At 67.9% G+C, this 19345-nt stretch overlaps 4 protein-coding genes across 7 annotated transcripts; 1 reads left to right on the forward strand and 3 right to left on the reverse strand.

Annotated features, from left to right (window-relative positions):
• Window positions 1-568: 568 nt before the first annotated feature.
• On the reverse strand, window positions 569-2187 carry CDK2AP2 (cyclin dependent kinase 2 associated protein 2). The gene is made up of 4 exons (XM_068944352.1): window positions 2020-2187; window positions 1740-1840; window positions 1526-1658; window positions 569-918 (listed from the first exon to the last, which is right to left on the reverse strand). Exons 1-4 carry the CDS (start codon window positions 2126-2128, stop codon window positions 851-853), a joined length of 411 nt encoding a protein of 136 aa, XP_068800453.1. The 5' UTR covers window positions 2129-2187; the 3' UTR covers window positions 569-850.
• A 693-nt stretch (window positions 2188-2880) lies between these two features.
• On the reverse strand, window positions 2881-8804 carry CABP2 (calcium binding protein 2). Of its 4 annotated transcripts, XM_068944355.1 has the most exons (10): window positions 8178-8237; window positions 7603-7685; window positions 6783-7242; window positions 6215-6377; window positions 5738-5899; window positions 5349-5379; window positions 4784-4918; window positions 4411-4520; window positions 4057-4204; window positions 2881-3885 (listed from the first exon to the last, which is right to left on the reverse strand). In XM_068944355.1, the coding sequence occupies exons 4-10, from the start codon at window positions 6254-6256 to the stop codon at window positions 3860-3862; spliced, it is 654 nt and encodes a 217-aa protein (XP_068800456.1). In that variant the 5' UTR covers window positions 6257-6377; window positions 6783-7242; window positions 7603-7685; window positions 8178-8237; the 3' UTR covers window positions 2881-3859. The 4 variants fall into 4 exon arrangements, with proteins under 4 accessions (XP_068800456.1, XP_068800458.1, XP_068800455.1 ...); XM_068944357.1 differs by lacking the exon at window positions 6783-7242 and having other exon boundaries at window positions 8178-8804; XM_068944354.1 differs by having other exon boundaries at window positions 7603-8804.
• Window positions 8805-8873: 69 nt separating this feature from the next.
• NDUFV1 (NADH:ubiquinone oxidoreductase core subunit V1) lies at window positions 8874-11670 on the forward strand. The gene is made up of 10 exons (XM_068944358.1): window positions 8874-9053; window positions 9223-9305; window positions 9394-9564; window positions 9659-9842; window positions 9916-10105; window positions 10416-10628; window positions 10708-10874; window positions 10960-11041; window positions 11127-11272; window positions 11373-11670. Exons 1-10 carry the CDS (start codon window positions 8994-8996, stop codon window positions 11454-11456), a joined length of 1380 nt encoding a protein of 459 aa, XP_068800459.1. The 5' UTR covers window positions 8874-8993; the 3' UTR covers window positions 11457-11670.
• Window positions 11671-12333: 663 nt separating this feature from the next.
• NUDT8 (nudix hydrolase 8) lies at window positions 12334-16445 on the reverse strand. Its single transcript, XM_068944090.1, has 5 exons — window positions 16249-16445; window positions 16030-16162; window positions 14192-14269; window positions 13604-13807; window positions 12334-12607 (listed from the first exon to the last, which is right to left on the reverse strand). The coding sequence occupies exons 1-5, from the start codon at window positions 16443-16445 to the stop codon at window positions 12476-12478; spliced, it is 744 nt and encodes a 247-aa protein (XP_068800191.1). The 3' UTR covers window positions 12334-12475.
• Window positions 16446-19345: the final 2900 nt, after the last annotated feature.

Consider the following 19345-nt stretch of genomic DNA (forward strand, 5'->3'; position numbering starts at 1 on the left):
CATAGCTCTAAGGGAGCTCTAAGATGTCCCAGCCTCCTCAACCTGCAAACGGGCCTTGTTCTCATTCCAAAAATAGCCCTGCTCTACTAAAAATCCCTTTCAGCTCAGTGCTCCTCCTGCAGCCCCATCATCCCCTCCCCGCACACAGAAAGGACGCCATGTCACCTCCGCGTCCCCCAGCGTACAGGGTGGCTGACCCCACCACCACTGTTGAGCTATTCAGCCCTCCCTCCTGGAGCAGACAGCACCCACTCCCCAAGCGCGGGGCAGGACACACGCAGTGGGGCAGCACGATGGTCTCCTTGCAAAACCCGTAGCTCCAGACTCGGCCTGGCAGGCTGCCCTAGCGCCTGGCCCACCGGCGTAGCCTGCAGGGCTATGCCACGCACGTGGCTTATCTCATCGTGAAGCGCAGGGCTGGGCTCCAGCAAAAGAGGCTCTCCTGACCCCAAACGCGAGATTAAGCCGTGCCAGCTCCTCCACAGCTTCCGGGCTGAACTGGGGGAGCAGCTAGCCTTGCCACCTTGCCCATAGCAGAGGGGACGAAGCACAAGGGCCAAAGGCAGAGCAGAATCCCAACAATTTCCTTTATTTATAAAAACAAGCATTTATAAAGAGAGAAGAAAAGCCCTGGAGGTGCTCGCAGCACGCAGCAAAAGGCCGGCCTCCCGGCGCCGCCTAGCAGCGGGGCAGCTGCCGAGGATCAGGCGGCCGTCAGCTAAAAAGGTCTGTACGGAGCGAAGGGAGAACCAGGCTCTCAAGACACTGATTGGTGGCAAGGTTCACGGGGATGGACGACCTCCAGGTCTCGGATGCAGAGATGGACAGAAAGGTCCATAAAGAGCGGCTGTTACGTGCGTGCGTTTCGCTCTGTCTCCGCCAGGCACTCTCTCACCAGCGCCCGAGCGTGGATGATGCCTACGGGGAGAAGCACAGGGGACACCGCGCGTCAGCCGAGTCCGTAACCGAAGGTCCCAGCTCTGCGTGTGTGTCCCCCCCCCAACCCCCCGACATGTTCAGAGCAAGGGGAGAAGGAGCCGGTGGGGTAAGCAGAGCTCAGTTGTACCCCTTCCCCTCCAAGCCTGTGCGGGACGGAGGTTCTCCCGCTGCTGTCACAGCGGAGACTAGCAGCAGAGCACGGCGTCCCGCATGGAGAAACCCGAGCTTTCAACCCGGGCCAAAACATCTCCTCTGTCCCCCCCACCGCCACCCCACTCGGGAGAAGGGAAGGGAGAGAACCGCAAGAATAACCAGCTGCCGCTCCAGCCTCCGACGCCAAGGGAGACGCGCCAGCAGGGCGGCACCGCCAACGCGCCTGGCGCGGCGACAACGCGACGGCGCGCTCGTACTCGGAAGATGACAGCCCCTCAGACACCCGGAGCAGCGCCGGTCCGCTGGCGACGGCTCAGCGGGCTTCGTGCATGCAAGGCGGGGGGGGGGGGGGGGGCTTTTCCCTCTGCGACAGCGGGCCCCCCAGCTGGACCCCCCCCCCGCCCAAAACCGGAGCGTCCGGCCGGCCCCGTACCCCGTTTCAGCCGTTCCATGGCGCTCTTGCTGCCCGCGTAGGTGGGCCGGATCTCTTTGCCCATCTCCTCGATGACGGAGAGCAGATCCGTGTAGGTGCTCTGGGAGCCCTGCGACCCGGGCGGCTTCATCGCCTGCGAGGGATGGGGAGGAGAGGGGTGAGGGTGGCGCGGGCAAGGCCTCTCGCCCCGCTCCCGCTCCCGGTCCCAGCTCACCTGCACGTAGCCCATGGACGGCGGGCCGAAGTCATTGAAGAGGGGCCGGAAGGGGGCAGCGGCTCCAGGCACGGATCCGGACGGCGACGGGACGCTCGTGGCTGGCGGCGCGGGCAGAGAAAGGGCAGGTTACCGGCGAACCGGCTGCCGCGGCCTCCCTCCCTCCGACCACCTGCCCCCTCACCGGGCCCGGCTGCGGCCTAGCATCCCCGGGGGGGGGGAGGGGGGGAGGAAGCCGCTGCCCCACGGTTTTCCCGGTGTGTGGGGGAGGGGCTCTCACCGGCGGGCGGGGCCCCCGGCCCCGGTGGGGCGGGGCTGGCGCTGCTGCTCGTGCTGGTGCCGGCGGTTCCGGGGGTGGCGGGGGCGGGCGCGATGGGCTTGTAGGACATCCCCGACGGCGCGCGCCGCTCCCGGCTGCCCGGCCCGCGCGGCGGCGGCGGTTCCGGCGGCGGCGGCGGCTCCGGCGCCGCGGGTTGGTGGGCGGCCCCCGCGCGCGCCGCCGCCGCCGCCGATTGGCCGGCCGGCGCGGAGCCTCACGCCGATTGGGCGACGCCGCCGCTCACCGCCCTCCCCCCCCTCCACCTCCGCGGTGATTGGGCCGCCGCTTTGCCCTCGCCACGCCCCGCCCCGCGCCGGGACCCGGCGCCACGGGGTCGGCTGCCCCCACCACCCCCCCCCCCCGCAACCGTCCGCTAAGGGCGGGTGGGCGCCGGGGCCGCGGGAAGCCGCGCCGGCTCGGCCGCCCTCGGAACGCCACCCGGCTCGGCTCGGCTCGGCTCGACGCTCCGCTGCCCCCCGCACCCGGCGTGACCGCTCGCCCTGATGACGCCGCCACCGCCTGTGCGCCTGCGCGCCGCCCCGCTGACGTCACCGCGTCGCCTCCCTCCCTCCCCCCCCCTCACCCCGGTCACCGTGGAGACCCGCGGCGTCGGCTCGGCGCGGGGGGAGGGGGGGGAGGCAGCGCTCCTGACGGGACCCGCCGCCTCCTCCCTCCCCACCGGCGGCCTCGCAGCGGTGTCGCCGCCACCGAGTTTGGGATTGGAGACCGCCTCCCCCCCCTCCCCTTCTTCCTCGCCCTTTCAGCCCCCCCGCTGTCTTTCCCACCGGCCCCCCTCCCGGCCCCCCCACCTCCACTGCCGGCTGAAGAACGACCAGGATTTTATTCTCCGTTTCTCCCCCTCGAGGGGTTTACGCCGTCGAAGAGGCCCAAGCGCCGCCGAGGAGCGCTCCCTGGCTTCCTTTGTTGGGGGGGGACGGCGGGGTAGGAGGGAGCAGCTCCCAGGGCCCGCACTGGCCCCCAAGCTCAAGGCCGGGAAGCAAAAGGGGCGCCTGGCCCAGGCGAGGTGGGACGGCGGGTAGAGCCGCGCGCACCTGCCTGGCCCTGGGGCTGAGCAGCGCCCGGTAGGGCTTGGCTTAGCGCGCACAGCTCGGAAGGAGGCAGGCCCTGGGCGACGCTGCGAAGTCAGCCCCAAAGTCACGACGCGGCGGCGGCCGGGGGCCGGGGGGGTGGTTGAGGGTTCGGCGTTAACGGTTGGATACCGGGGCCGAAATGAGCGCCGGAGCGGCGAGCCAGCAGGGTCGGAGCGCAGGGAGGGAAGGACGGGGAGGTCGGAGCTGGACCACAGCTGCAGGGCAGGGGATGGAGACGTTTCTCCGGGTTTAAGGGAACGGCAAGCCCGAGTTAAGGTTAGGGTAAGGTTAAGGGTGGGGAGCTGCCAGGTTTGGGGGGCAGCAAACAGGACAAGAGGGGTTGCAAAGCGGGGAACTCGGAGAGACATCAGAGCCGTGCAGCGTAAACCATCCGGCGCAGAGATCAGGGCGAAAGCAGCCAAAGCCCTGCCGAGTCTGCGTTGAAAGGGCTTTGGTGCGGACCCAGGCGCGCTGCACCGCGTTTCCAGCTTGGCAGCAGGGCAGGCAGGCCGCCAAGGATGAGTCTGAGCAAGTCCAGTGCTGACGAAGTGAGGGCCTTGCCTACAGGGCTCGGGCGTTGCGTTGCCCCAGCCCAGCCCGCGCTCTGGGGCTCCTCCCGCGCTGCAGGCTGAGCTAGGGGTCTCCTCTGCAGCCCCCTCCTCTTGCTAAGGCACAGCAGGGCTCCTGTCCCGTGTTGGCACGCGCTGCCCTCAGCGCGACATCATCCGCACAAACTCTGCCGGCAGAGAGCGAGGCCTCAGGGAGAACATCTGGCCACCTTTCCCTTCCCTTTCCAGGGCCGAGAGAAGCTCCTCTCCCACCTGCTGGCCCTTCAAACCACCTGGCCCGAGCCAGGGCCTCCGCTAGGCCCCAGCCCCCCCCCCCCCCCCCCCCGCTCATCCCGTACCTTCAAAGTCCACCAGGCCGTCCCCGTTGAGATCCACGTCCTTGAGGATCTCGTCCACCTCGCGGTAGTTGAGTTGCTGCCCCAGGAGCTTGCGCATGGCCTCCCGCAGCTCTGCGATGCTGATCTGCCCGTCCCCGTTGGTGTCAAACTGCGAGGGAAGCACGCTGATGGCCGAGGGCCGCCCACGTGCTGCGGCTGCCTTTGGCACACCGCTAGCTGTCCCGCCTACCTGGCTGTCCTTCTCTGTGCCCGCGCGGACCACCCGAAACATCCCTGCCAGCACCCTGGCCATGAGGGTCCCTGCGGCGGCGCCCACCTTCCCCGCGTCCAGCCACGCAGAGCCCTTCCCCTCACCTCGCGGAAGGCGTCACGCAACTCCTTGATCCCGATCATGTCCGCCGTCTCCGCCAGCATCTTGGGGCCCATCAGCTCCACAAAATCGTCAAAATCCACCTTGCCGCCCGCTGCAGGACAAGGGAAGCGTCAGCAGGAGCAGAAGCGCAAGGGCCGGCTCCTGCCCCGTGGGGTGCGAGCCCCAGGGGAGAGCGCAAGAGGCAGGTCTGGCTGCCAAGGAGGGAAGAGCACACCAGGACCGGGCTCCTGCAGAGGGGAAGGAAGAGAACAACCCCACCACGGCCCCTCTGCGCCCCCGCCGTAGAGGGGGCAGAGAGGAGGGTCTGGGCAGGGCCATCACCCTACAAGGTCCAGGCGAGCCCCTGGCACGTACTGATCTGCTGCGACAGCTCGATGAGCTCCATCTCGGTGGGCATGTAGCCCATGGTCCGCATGCACTCGCCCAGGTCCTTGTAGCTGATGTACCCGTCACGGTCCTTGTCGAACTCCCGGAAGGCCTGCTTCAGCTCTGGGCGCAGGGCAGAGTCACAGTCACAGCGCCGGCCACCGCGCGCCCACGGCCGGAGTTGGGGGTGGGGGGGGGGGGAACGGCACCCAGCTCTGCCCCTTGGTACGCCCCTTCCTCCCAGCGCTGCGGGGCCCCCCCTCGAGCGGCCTTCTTCCGCCACCGCTCCGCCAGCCGCTCCGGGGATGGCCGAGGGACGGGAGGAGGAGGGCAACGCGCGCCAAGCCAGCGGGCTGGGAGCTAGCCCGCGGCCCGCAGCAGCCCGCGAAGGAGACCCCGCTTCCCACGCTTCCACCAGCTGGGGCTACCCCAGCTCCAGGCCTGGGTCAGCTCCGGCAACCCCAGTGGGCAAAGACCTTCTGCTCTTGCAAGGCAGCACACCCCTGCAAGGACTCAGGCGCGGTCAGCCACGGGGCACCGCCCCGTGCTTTACCTTCGATCTCTTCCGGCCGCAGCTCCCGGTCCTAGGAAAGAAGCAGGAAGAGTGAAGGGACGTGGCCCCGTCCGCGGGTCCTTGCCCCCGTGGCTCCCCGGCCCAGGGAGCCGGCCGAGCGGCCCCCACCGCGCTGCTTGCAAAGCTGCCCCAGGGCCAGGGGGGATGCGAGGCACAGCAGGCAACCCTGCCGGCACCTGCGAGGCTGGGGGACAGGAGGGCAGCCGGGGGCGCAGCAAGCACGGGGCACGCGGGCTGGGGTGGCACGCGCAGCAGCACCCCAACGCGGCACCCGGCGCCCGGTAGCGGCACGCCTCGGGGCGGCAGGCTCAAGGCAGGTTCAGCTACAGGCAGGGCGATGCGGGAGGGCCCAGGCTCTCCGTACGTACCAGCTGGGTGACGGCGATGCTCTGGCGGAGGAAGATGCAGGCTGGGCCCACCAGCCCGTGCAGCACCGAGTAGTTCTGCAGCGGAGGCGACTGCGCCGCCTCTGCCAGCTCATCGGGGTCTTGGGCACCCGAAGCCGGGCAGCCGGCGTGCTGCTTCCCGTCCTGGAAGCAGAGCGGGCCGTTAGCGGAAAGGAGGGCGGCGAAGGGGTGAGGGTGCGACCCCCGGGGGTTAGAGCCAGCCCTGGGAAGGCAGGACGCACCCTCAGCCGGCGCGGACTCCTGCAGAGAGCAAAGGCAGCAAGCAACGCCTGCGGTACGGGCGCCTCCTGCCCAGCACGGCGGGCGATTGCCCCCACCCTGCCCCGCTGCGACTCCCTGGGCCATCCTGCCCACCGGCTCCTCCGGGCTGGCGCGGGAGCCCCGGCGAAGGCGGGAGGAGGCGGAAGGGACCTCCGCGCGCGCCGGGCCAGGCCTTACCTTGGAGAGCCTCCTCTCAGGGGTCTTGGTGCAGTTGCCCATGGCTGGCGGCTCGCCCCGCGCCGCAGGGCATGCCTGGCCCCGGGCTGCCGGCTGGCGCAGTCCTTGGGGCTGGCGCTCTGGCCAGGACAAGCCAGGACTGGTTTTTTTATAGTAACAGTGGCTGCGTGGGGATTTGAGGTTTTTATTGAATATCTCTGGATATGCAGGGCAGGCGGGGGACGGGGGGAGCGGGGCGGCGGGGGGGGGGGGAGAGACACGCACCCGCGCGCGCTCACACACACACACGCATAATCCCCAGGATTATTCTCCGCTCGGTCATGCCGCTCCAGATGTGGGGAGCCACCCAGCTGTTCCCCTCCCGCCTGGCTTTCCTCCCCCCCCCGCCCCGTTCCCGCGCTGCTGGCCCCAAACCCCGACCCTGGCTCCCTTCGCCATCTCCCCCCTCCGCCCCCAGCCCTAATCTCCAGCGACGGCGGCGGCACAAATCTCTCCGTCCGCTCGCTCGTTCGCATCCCCAGCCGGGCCCTGGCCCGTACCCGAGCCGTCTCGCCCCGCCACGGGTTACCTGCCCGGAGGCGGAGGGCACCTGGGGCACCGCGTCCTCGGGATGCTCCTCGGGCGACCCGCCGTTGTCCCGGGCGCTGGCGGCGCAGGGGGCCGCGCGAGGCCACAGCGTCCGCCCGCCAGCTCGCGGGTCCTGGCGGCCGCCCCGGCCGCCCCTCGGGCCGGCGCCGTGCCCCCCGTCCTTGCGCCGGCGGGAGGCGAGCCACGAGGCCGGCGGCACAGCGCGGGACGCGGGGCTTTCGCCGCTCGGCCGCCGCGGCCCCCGAAAGAAAAAGAACATGCTGCGTCTCGCCGCGCGCCCCTCCTCGCCTCCTGCCGCCTCCGCCAGCCCTCCGCTGCCAGCCCGGACCGCCTGCCCCGAATCCGATTCCCCCATTCCCTTGGAGTGAGATTGCAGCCGGGGTGGGAGGGAAACCGGATCTGCCAGGTCGGACACACGACCCGGTCCCCGTCTCCGCTCGCTGCAACAATGACACCGGGCGACACGATCCCAGGCGGCCCCGAAACCGGAGCGCAGCCGGGCCGAGGGGGGTGAGAGAGGCGGGGGGGCAGCGCTGCCCCGACGGGAGGGTTGTGGGGGCAGATGCGGGCTCGGCCCGGGGGACAGCCCAGCCCTGACCAGGAGGGTTACAGCATCACAGAATCACAGAATCACTGAACAGCTGAGGTTGGACCTCTGGAGATCATCTAGTCCAACCCCCCTGCTCAAGCAGAGGCCTCTAGACCATATTGCCCAGGATCACATCCAGACGGGTTTTGAAGATCTCCAGGGAAGGAGACTCCACTACCTCTCTGGGCAACCTGTGCCAGTGCTCACTCACCCTCACAGCAAAAAAGGTTCTTCCTCTTCTTCAGATGCAACTGCCTGTGGTTCAGTTTCTGCCCCTTGCCTCTTCTCCTGTCACTGGGCACCACAGAGAAGAGACTGGCCTCAGGGGGTCCTCTCGACACCCCCCCTTCAGATATTGGGACACATCCCCTCTCAGTCGTCTCTTCTCCAGGCTCAACAGGCCCAGCTCTCACAGCCTTTCTGCAGAGGACACATGCTCCAGTCCCCTCATCCTCTTTGTAGCCCTCCCCTGCACTCTCGCCACTAGTGCCATGTCTCTCTTGCACTGGGCAGCCCACAACTGCACCCAGTACTCCAGCTGAGGCCTCCCCAGGGCTGAGGAGACGGGCAGGATCACCTCCCTCGACCTGCTGCCAACACTCTTCCTCATGCAACCCAGCATACCCTTGGCCTTCTTGGCCACAAGCCCACATTGCTGCCTCATGCTTCACTTGTCCACCAGCACTCCCAGCTCCCTCTCTGCACACCTGCTTTCCAGCAGGTCAACCCCCAGCCTCTACTGGTGCCTGGGCTTATTCCTCCCGAGGTGCAGCACCCTGCACTTGCCCTTGTTGAACTTCAGCAGGTTCCTCTCCGCCCAACTCTCCAGCCTGGCCACGTCCCTCTGCATGGCAGCACAGTCTTCTGGTGGGTCAGACACTCTCCCCAGCTTTGGATCATCAGCAAACTTGCTGAGGGTGCACTCTGTCCCTTCAGCCAGCTCCTCGATGAAGACATTGAACAAGACTGGAGCCAGCACTGACCCCTGGGGGACACTGCTCTCTACAGGCCTCCAACTAGACTCTGCGCCGCTGACCACAACCCTTGGAGCTTGGCCATCCAGCCAGTTCTCAAGCCACTCCTCCAACCCACACTTCCTCAGCTTGCCCACGAGGATGTCATGGGAGGCAGCGTCCAAAGCCTCGCTGAACCCCAGGCAGACAACAGCCGCTGCTCCCCCCTCATCTCCCCGGCCAGTTGTCCCATCCTAGAAGGCTAGCAGGTTGCTCAAGCCTGATTCCCCTTTGGGGACTCCATGCTGACCCCTCCTGACGGTTGTCCTCCAGGCGCTCGGTGGTGACCTCCAGGATGAGGTGCCCCACCACCTTGCCAGGGACGGAGGGGAGGCTGGCAGGGTTGGGGGGACCGACACAGCCCGGCCCAGGCTCGGGTTTGGGGACGGACGTTGGCCTGGTCGGGGTGGGGGGGGTGGGGGGGGGAACCGGGCACCTGCGTCACCGCCTCCCACCCCGGCCCCGCCCCTCGGCGACGTCACCACGGCCAGGCGCCGGCAGGTGACGTCACCACGGCCAGGCGCCGGCAGGCGACGCCAACGGGCGGCTGAAGGTGACGGGTTGGGGGGAGTGCGCGCGCGCCGCCGCCATGGCCGGCCGGCAGCTGCTGGCGCTGCGTCGCCTGCCCGCCGCCGCCGCCGGCTTCTCGGTGAGCGGGGCCGGGGCCGGGGCCGGGCGGGGCTGAGCGGGGCCGGGACTGAGCAGGGCCGGGGCCGGGCCCGACCCGATCCGGGACCGGGCCCGGGGCCGAGGCTGATGGGGCCCGGGCCGAGGCTGATCGGGCCCGTGGCCGAGGCTGAGGCCGTGTCTCCCCGCAGACGGCGCCCAAGAAGACGCAGTTCGGGTCGCTGCGGGACGAGGACCGGATCTTCACCAACCTCTACGGGCGGCACGACTGGAGGTTGGGCAGCGGGGGCGGCCGGGGCCCGGTGTGGGGTGGTTGGGGGCGGCGCGGTGCGACGGGCCGCTGTGCTGTGCTGTGTCCGCAGGCTGCGGGGCGCCCTGAGCCGCGGAGACTGGTACAAGACCAAGGAGATCCTGCTCAAAGGGGTGGACTGGATCCTCAACGAGATCAAGGTGTCGGGGCTGCGGGGCCGTGGCGGAGCCGGCTTCCCCACCGGCCTCAAATGGAGCTTCATGAACAAGCCCCCCGACGGCAGGTAAGGCTGGGCCGCTGTGTCCTGGCGGGGACGGCGCCGAGGCCTCGGGGATGCTGGCAAGGAGCGGGGGCACGTGACGGCGTCTCCCTCGCAGGCCCAAGTACCTGGTGGTGAACGCGGACGAGGGGGAGCCGGGCACTTGCAAGGACCGCGAGATCATGCGGCACGACCCGCACAAGCTGGTGGAGGGCTGCCTCGTGGCCGGGCGAGCCATGGGGGCGCGAGCCGCCTATATCTATATCCGCGGGGAGTTTTATAACGAAGCCTCCAACCTGCAGGTGAGCGGCGAGATGCGGCGGGCGGGTGGGCGGGCGGGTGGGGAGAGCGCCCCGCTGAGCGTCTCTTGCGCAGGTGGCGATCAGAGAGGCCTACGAGGCCGGGCTGCTGGGGCAGGATGCCTGCGGCTCAGGCTACGCGTTCGACGTGTTCGTGGTGCGGGGCGCTGGGGCCTACATCTGCGGGGAGGAGACGGCTCTGATCGAGTCCCTCGAGGGCAAGCAGGGCAAGCCGCGCCTGAAGCCGCCCTTCCCTGCGGATGTGGGTATGTTCCCAGCATCGTTCCTCTACCTCTGCCCCGAGAGCTGGCGAGCGTGGGACGTTTCTCCTTGCTCCCACGGCGTCCCAGAGGCCTCCTGCAGCTCTCGGCAGCACGAACCCCTTCCCAGGCAAATGGTGCCAGTTGAGGGAAAAGGAGCTGGGGGGCCGGCGGCTGGAGGAAACGACCTTGACCGTGGCCAAAAACGGTTGTCCTTGGGCAGCCGTCCTGCTGCTTGAGGCTCTGCCGTAGCAGGAACGGAGCGGCTGACGCGCTCTGAGGAGACGCAGCCTTTGTGAGCTTTTACTGCTTCCAGGTGTGTTTGGGTGTCCCACCACGGTGGCCAACGTGGAGACGGTGGCAGTGTCGCCCACCATCTGCCGGCGGGGGGGAACCTGGTTCGCTAGCTTCGGGCGCGAACGCAACTCTGGGACGAAGCTCTTCAATATCTCCGGCCACGTGAACAACCCCTGCACGGTGGAGGAGGAGATGTCGGTGCCCCTGAAGGAGCTAATTGAGAAGCACGCGGGTAAGGCGCCACGGGCTGGCCTGCGGAGGGGCCGCGGGCCGGCTCTCAGCTGGCCTCAGCCTGTCCCCTTCTCTGCCAGGGGGTGTCCGCGGGGGTTGGGACAACCTGCTGGCTGTGATCCCGGGAGGCTCCTCCACGCCGCTTCTCCCCAAGTCGGTGTGTGAGACTGTGCTGATGGACTTCGATTCCCTGGTGCAGGCGCAGAGCGGGCTCGGCACAGCCGCTGTCATTGTCATGGACAAGTCGGTAAGGGCCAGTTTCCCTCCCTGGTCCCTCGGGTGCCCCAGCAGGGCCGGGAAGGGCCCTCAGCGTCTGCTCCCTCCTCCCCCAGACCGACGTTGTCAAAGCTATCGCCCGCCTCATTGAGTTTTACAAGCACGAGAGCTGCGGGCAGTGCACGCCGTGCCGAGAAGGTGAGCGCGGGGCCCAGCCGGGTGGCAAGGCCGCGGGGCAGCGGCCGCGCTGCAGGGGCATCGCAGCTTTTTAATCTCTCCACAGGCGTGGACTGGATGAACAAAGTCATGGCGCGGTTCGTGCAGGGCAACGCCCAAGTAGCGGAGATCGACGCGCTGTGGGAGATCAGCAAGCAGATCGAGGGCCACACCATCTGCGCGCTGGGTGACGGGGCTGCCTGGCCCGTGCAGGTAAAGGATTCGGGCCGGGACTGGCCCCGGGAGCAGGGCGTTGGGGGACAGTGGTGTTGCCCGGCCTGGCTGACTCCATCCGCTCGTTCGCTCTACGCAGGGCCTCATCCGTCACTTCCGCCCAGAGCTGGAGGAGAGGATGCGACGCTACGAGGAGGCCAAAGCTCGAGTGGCATCAGCCTAAGGACAAAGTGGCATAGACTGGGAGGAGACCAGGCTGGGGTACCCGCTGGAGCACCCCTGCCTGCAGACAGACAGAACCACTGACACCTGTGGCCCTGCCTTTTCCTGCTTGTGGGCGTTTGGCGCATGCGAGTGGCTCCCTGCAGCGGTTTGTGGGGTAGTGGGACTCTACCCCTTCGCTGGTGGGTTCCTTAATAAACACTGCTGTGCTCACAGGTTCTTTTCTTTCTGCTTTGGGAGAGCAAATACAGGCTGCCGCTGGAAAATCATGGCAGCGTTGGTGCGAAGGGACTGCCAGGGGGCTCTCAGTCCAGCCGCCCCCTGGAGTAGGGCCACCCCAGCACTGGATCAGGGTGGCCGTGGCTTTGCCTGGCTACAGTTTGGAAACCCCTAGGCTCTCTGTGGAAATCCAGAGGCTGCGCAGCGCCCCCCCCCCCCCCCGGCAACCCGACAGAAGGATTTTATCCTAAAGCTCATCCTGAAACTCCCAGGACTCAACTCATGGCTGTAGCCCCTGCTGCAGCAGCCGTCACTCCTACAAAGTTTGGCCCTGGTGCCTTTATCGTGGCTCATGAGCTGCCACCCACAAGCGCTGCCTAACGACTCCCACCTTTCCCTGCCCGGCCCCGGTGAGCAGCAGCGCAGCCCTCCGCTCACAGGGTGGGTACATGTTCCTGGGTGACCTGGGCTGCCCTAAGACCTCGCAGGTGCTCCTGCCCGTCTGCCTCATGCTGGCGTTGGCAGAGGGTTGCTGTGAAGGAGCCAGAGCTGTTGTTGGCCACGCTGTTGGCTCGCTGTGCGTCTCTTGTTCCCAGCTGCTTGACTACTTAATAGCTTATGGAGGAGCTCCCTTTTTGAAGAAACAAGTGAAACGTTGCTAAAGCTCTTCCAGAGCAGCTTAAAGCTGAGTGGGTGGTTTGGTTTTTATTTTTTAACAGGAGGTGGTTTTCGCATGTTGTTTTAGCAACAACTTGGTCACAGCCTTCCTGTACACCCAACTCTAGTGCCTCTTCCTGGTATTTAGCTGGTGCATGCTAATTCTGGTCCCACATAGTTCCCACCAGGGTGCCTAGACCAGAAGTCACGGCTCTGTGGCTCGGTGCTGTTCTCCCTTCCTAGGGGCTTTTGAAAAGTCCGCTGCTCCCACGGTTGCTGAAAGCAGCAAGGGTGGAAGCTCAGCACTGCCATCCGCCAGGGCCTCCATGACTGCTTGGGGCCTCTCCTGCTGACCTTGCTGATTTGAGCGTTTCTCCCGCTGACCTTACAGCCAGATCCTGATGGGGAACCCTTCCCCAAGACTGTAGTGATCGGTCTTTTCTTCCATCCATCAACCCCACCCCCCCCACACACCCCTCCAGTTTTGGCTTTGTTCCCATCTCAAAAAGTCCCTTGCGATGCCCTGCGCTGGTCTAGTGGGGGAAAAACACATAAAAATCAGGATTCACAAGTGAAGGAGAGGGTAAAGGAACAAGAGGTGAGATGCTCATGACTCAAGGCGTGGGTCGTGGGGCAGCAACCAGCAGCAGCAGGGGGTATTAAAAAAAAAAATCTTGCACAGCTGCATGGTCTTCCCTAGGCCCCCGACAGAAGCAGCTCCCCGCAAACTCCCCCTGGGCGTCACACCGGGGTTGCTCTCCCCCCGTACTAACGACGGCAGAGCTGCCCTTGGTCTGAGAGCTGAGCTCGCTGCTCCTCCGCGGCTTCAAGATTTGGAGACAAGTGGTTGAAACGTTTACTTGGCTAAATCACAAGGTGGGACGTCAACTGAGGGCACAGGACGGTGTGACCCCGTGGGAAAGGGCTGGCAGCATCATGGATGGGGGACAGCGGAGCCGGCTCCCGGGCTGCCCCAGCATCCTCCTGCCCATCAGGAGTGCGCGGCAAGTGTCCTACAGGCGCCCAAAGGGCCCGGAGGAATAAAACAGCAGCACAGACAAGGCACTCGCTAAGGTCTGTCGCTACAGGCGCTGCATCGACCACCGCTGTCCCACACCCCCAGGCCTGCGAGTGCCACCGTCGCCAAGGGGAGGCACCCCAGCAGCTTGCCACGTCCCCGCTCCCAAAGACAACTCAGGCCCAATCCCCCTCTGCCAACAGACAAACAGGGGGGGCAGCAGGGGTGGGGGGGGCTCAGCGGTCACCAGTCACCCGTGTCTTCCTGCGGTAGAGGTCGGGCGCCAGCAGCTCCAGCGTCAGCTCGGTGATGACGGCCGTGAGCCCCCACACCCTGTGGGGCCCGTTGAGGAAGACGGGCAGCGTGTGGCTGTAGCGGCCCTTGGAGCGGAAGTGGGTGTAGCCTTGGTTCTGCGCCTGCAGCAGGTGAGCCAAGGGGACGGTGAAGACCTCCTCCACCTGGGCACAGAGAGGCGGAGGGAGACAGTTGCGCTGCCTCGCCCGGGGCCTCCTCCTTGCGGCAGACCTCCCCACGCAGGCCGGCTGTCAAGGCTGGGGATGTGGCTACCGGGGTGGGGGGGCTGCGAAAGGGCTTTCGCAGGAGAGAGCGAAAGAAAGCGGGGCCCCCTCATCCTACCACTGCCCGAGTTGCTGGGTCCCAGGGAGACGGGCGAGGAGCTGGCTGGAACGGCGTTCGGCACTGGGGTGGCCAGCAGGAAGGGACTGGGAGGGACTGGGAGGGCAGCAGGGCCCGTCTGCAGGCAGGTCTGGGCCAAGGGGAGCCCAGAGCGGGCAGAGGCGCGAGGGGCAGCGTGGCACCAGGGCCGCTGCGCAGTCACCCACCTCCTGGGGGTTGGGGGTGAGAGTCACGTCCTCCAAGGGCCCCAGGTTCGCCAGGACAGGAGCCACCATCATTCCCTGCTGGAAGGGAGCACAACGGACCAGCAGCAGTGACGGGGGCGGGGGTGTCAAACCCCACCCCCGCCTGCCGGGGGGGGGCCTTCCCGCACCTGTCTGGTACCAGCACCAAGTCCCCAGCCCCGCGTCCCTGCCACCCGGCACCCTGCTCCCGGGCACCTCCATCTCCCACCCCACACCAGCCCCAGACGCCTGTGTCCTTGTCACCTGCACCCCCCCCCACCCCACCCCTCGACACCCATCGGCCATGTCCTCGTCACCCAACACCCTGTTCCCAGACGCCCCATCGTGTGTTCGCGCGCAGTGCCCCCTGTCCCTGTCACCCCGACCCCACACACCCCCCACATCCCCGTTGCTTTGTCCCCAATCCCTCATGTCCCTGTTGCCCTGTCCCCAGCTACCCCACGTCCCTGCTGCTCCATTGCCAGACACCCTGTCCCCAAGTACCCCACATCCTGTGTCCTTGTCACCCTGTCCCCAGTGCCCCAGACACCCCGTGTCCCAGCTACCCCATGTCCCCAGACCCCCCCCACCTTGTCACCCAGACACCCCTGATGCCCCATGTCCCGGTTGCCTCGTCCCCGGACCCTGTGTCCCTTGTGTCCCGGGCACCTCGTCCCCAGCCCTCGTGTCCCCGCTGTCCCTGTCACCTCGTCCTCAGCCCCCCACGTCCCCGCTGTCCCTGTCACCTTGTCCCCAGACCCTCGCGCTTCTGCTGTTCCCATCACCTCGTCCCCATCACCTCGTCCCCAGCCCCCATGTCCCCCCGTCCCCATTGCCTCGTCCCCAGCCCCTATGTCTTCCCGTCCCCATCACCGTGTCCTCAGCCCCCTGCGTCCTTGCGGTCTCTGTCACCTCATCTCCAGCCTCCATGTCCACTCCGTCCCCAGCCCCCGTATCCTCCCTGTCCCCATCACCGTGTCCTCAGCCCCCTGTGTCCCCGCTGGCCCTGTCGCCTCGTCCCCAGCCCCCGTGTCCCCATCACCTCGTCCCCAGCTCCCATGTCCCCTCGTCACCTCGTCCCCAGCTCCCATGTCCCCCCCGTCCCCGTCACCTCATCCCCAGCCCCCACATCCCTCATCACCTCGTCCCCAGCTCCCACGTCCCCCCGTCCCATTGTCCCCAGCCCCCGTGTCCCCGGGGTCCCCGTCCCCGCTGTTCCCAGCGGTCCCCCGTCACCTCGTCCCCAGCCCCCATATCCTCCCTGTCCCCACCACCATGTCCTCAGCCCCCTGTGTCCCTGCTGTCTCCATCACCTTGTCCCCGTGTCCCCTCGTCACCTCGTCCCCAGCCCCCATGTCCCCCTGTCACCTTGTCCCCAGCCGTGTCCTCAGCCCCCTGTATCCCCACGTACCCATCCCCTCGTCCCCAGCCCCCGTCCCCCATGTCCCCCCGTCACGTCGTCCCCAGCCCCCCCGTGTCCCCCATCACCTCGTCCCCAGCCCCCGTGTCCCCCCGTCCCCGTCACCTTGTCCCCAGCCGTGTCCTCCCCGTCCCCATCACCGTGTTCTCAGCTCCCTGTGTCCCCGTCACCTCGTCCCCAGCCCCCGTGTCCACCGTGTCCCTCTGTCCCCTCGTCCCCAGCCCCCGTGTCCCCCTCGTCCCCATCCCCCCATCCCCCATGTCCCCCCGTCCCCCATGTCCCCCTGTCCCCAGCTCCCATGTCCCCTTGTCCCCTCGTCCCCAGCCCCCCCGCCCCCCCGTCCCCCATGTCCCCAGCTCCCATGTCCCCCCGCCCCCCCGTGTCCCCCCCCCGCCGCTACCCGGTCGGGCACGGCCGGCAGCAGGCCCCAGACGCGCTGGGCGCCCAGGCCCAGGCCCAGCTCCTCCCGCGTCTCCCGCAGCGCCGTGGCCACCGCGTCGCCGTCCGCCGGGTCCCGCTTGCCCCCGGGGAAGCTGCCAAGAGCCGAGCGCGCCCGTGAGGGCCCCCCCCACCCCAAACACCGCCCCCCCCCCCAACCGCCCCCCCCAACCGCCGCTACCTGACGTCGCCGCTGTGGGGGCCGCGCAGGGCGCTGGAGCGCAGCGTGAAGAGCAGCGCCGGGCGGCCGCGCACGGCGCACAGCGGCACCAGCACCGCCGCCGCCGCCGCCCCGCCGCGCCCCGCCGCCGCCAGCCGCGCCCGGCACCGCCGCTCGCTGCCGCCGCTCAGGTACCCGCCGCCGCCGCCGCCCAGCATGGCGCAGCGGCCCGCGGGGCTGCCCCGCTGCCCTTCCGGGGCGGCCCCAGCCCCCCCCCCCGCCCGAGGGCCTCCCCGCCGCGTCTGCGCGCTGCGGCCACCCGCGGGGCCGCCCTCTGCCCGCCGGGCACCCGTCCCGCCAGCGGGGCACCCGTCCCGCCAGCGGGGCACCCGTCCCGCCAGCGGGGCACCCGTCCCGCCCGCCGGGGCACCCGTCCCGCCCGCCGGGGCACCCGTCCCGCCCGCCGGGGCACCCGTCCGACCCACGGGGCACCCGTCCCGCCAGCGGGGCACCCTGTCCCACCCCCTGGGCACCCGTCCCGCCCCCGGGGCACCCATTCTGCCAGCAGTGCACCCATCCTGCCCACTGTGCACCCATTCTGCCAGCAAGGCACCCTGTCCCACCAGCGGGGCACCCATCCTACTCACTGTGCACCCATCCTGCCAGCGGGGCACCCATCCCACCAGCAGTGCACCCATCCGACCCACTGTGCACCCCTCCCGCCAGCGGGGCACCCTGTCCCACCCCCTGTACACCCATCCGACCCCCTGTACACCCATCCTGCCAGCGGGGCACCCATCCAACCCCCTGTGCACCTTGTCCCACCAGCGGTGCACCCCTCCCGCCAGCAGGGCACCCTGTCCCACCCCCTGTGCGCCCATCCTGCCAGCGGTGCGCCCATCCGACCCACTGTGCACCCTGTCCCGCCAGCGGTGCGCCCATCCCACCCCCTGTACCCCCATCCCACCAGCGGTGCACCCATCCCAACCGCTGTGCACCCCGTCCTGCCAGCGGGGCACCCCTCCTACCTGCTGCACACTCATCCCACCCGCTGTACACTTTGTCCCGCCAGCAGAGCACCCATCCCACCCTGTGTGCACCCTGTCCCGCCAGTGGTGCACCCATCCCACCCGCTGTGCACCCATCCTGCCAGCAGTGCACCCATCCCACCCATTGTGCACCCTGTCCCGCCAGCAGTGCGCCCATCCGACCCGCTATGCACCCATGCCACCAGTGGTGCACCCATGCCACCCGCTGTGCCCCCATCCTGCCAGCAGTGCACCGGTCCCGCCAGCTGTGCATCCTGTCCCGCCAGCTGTGCAGCCCTCCAGCCAGTGGGGCACCCATCCCACCAGCTGTGAGACCACACCACCAGCTGTGCACCCGTCCCACCAGGCGCGAGACCCTCCCGCCAGCTGTGCCGCTCTCCCGCCGTTCTTGCACCCTCCACCCCCCCCCCCCGCTTTGCGCCCGCCGGTTTTGCGGCCGCCTCTTAGATTTCGCCCTCTGCTCCCGGCGCAGCCGGCCCCAAAATCGAGCCGCGCGCTCTTCCGCCGCCAAACAGCGAACCGAGCTCGAGCGGCCGCCCGGGCCGGGGGGGGGCCTTACACTATCGCTTTCCGCCCCCGGCGGAAGGGGGGACGACTCTGCCCCGACCCGCTCCCGGCGCTGGCAGCTATTCAACAGCCCTCGGCGCGCGGCCCGCGCGCTGGCTGCCGCTCCGGCCTTCGGGGCGGAAGCTGCCCCATCTCCTGCGAGATTTGTCCTGCCCCCCCCCTTTTTTTTTTTTTTTAAAAAGCATTCGGTTATTTCTAGAAATAACCGAGATAAGAATCGCTCCCGGGATCGACGGCGGGAAGCGGTCTAAAGGTTTCCGGAGCCGTTAACAAACGGTAATCACGAAACCAAGGCGCCGAGACTGGAGCGGTTTTCGTTCCGCTCTGACGGTCCCCGCCGGAGAGAGGACAAGGAGAGGACAAGCGCTCTCTCCCGCCAGCGCCGGCGGGGTGGGCTGCAGCCCGCCTCCCCCCTCCACCCCCTCCTCTCCTCACCACCACCATCAACCCCTTCAACAGGGACCATGCGAAGCCTCGGGGACGCATCAGCTCAAGGCTAGCTCTGCCCTGTCCTCTTCCACCGAGACGGGTCCAGAGGTCTTGCAGAAGCCACCAGAGCTTCGCCTTTCACCACCTCCTCCACCCCGCTAGGCGGTTTCCAGCCCAGCGAGACGGAGCCAGGCGCAGGTTTGCACCTGACCCGTCCCGACCCTGCAACGCTCCAAGCTGCCGCAGCGCCCGGCCTCTCAACCGCCGGCACGCGGTGGGGGCCTCCCATCGCTGTGCACCTGCGTCTCAGCCTCAAGCAGTAACGCTGGGCCTTATCGCCCTTTCCTCATGCTAAACGAGGCGAATTTCCTGCAAAAGCTGCAGCCTTACCGGCCCCCTGGTGAACGCTGGCCGCATGCCCGTGGTGTCCTTCATCTCTGCTCTTTCCAGCTCCTCCGCCTTTTCCTCTAATCTCCGCAGGTTGGTACCCACCCAGCAATAAAACCTACCCGGCTGCACAAGGAAGGCTCAAGTCAGCAGCCACGAGCAGCTTCGGGGCAAGCTAGGAAACGCTCCGGCGTCATTTTGTGACTTATTTTTACCGCCATCAGCCATCTGAGGCGGGAGCGGGCAGCGCTCCTGGGGGGACAGCCCCGCGCTGCAGGGCCCTGAGCGGCCGGGTCGGCTCCTCCTGGGGCATTTGGGGTCTCTCCTGCTCCCGCTTAGAAGAGGACGCAGGAGGATCACGGCTGGGGAGAACAAAAATAACATAAAATCACAACCTCGGGGAAGATGGAAGCGGGGAGGGACCCCGGCAGCCCCAGCCGCTCCTGTCGAGGGCACGGCCAGCCCCAAGGCCAGGGCCAATGCTCGGCCACGTGTTATTCCCCTCTCCCAGGAGGGAAATTCCCTTTCCTGGCTTGGCCCCACAAAGGTTTTCTTCCCCCCGCCCCGCTACACTTTGCTGCTCCCCAGCCCAGCCCAGGGCTTGGTGTTTGGCTTCGGTTGTTGCTTCTGCCCCTTGAGGTCCCTCTCCACCCAGGCCTGCCCTCCAGCGTACCAGCTGCTTCCCC

The sequence above is a fragment of the Struthio camelus genome, chromosome 5 (genome assembly GCF_040807025.1).
Source record: "Struthio camelus isolate bStrCam1 chromosome 5, bStrCam1.hap1, whole genome shotgun sequence".
Taxonomy (NCBI): Eukaryota; Metazoa; Chordata; class Aves; order Struthioniformes; family Struthionidae; genus Struthio; species Struthio camelus.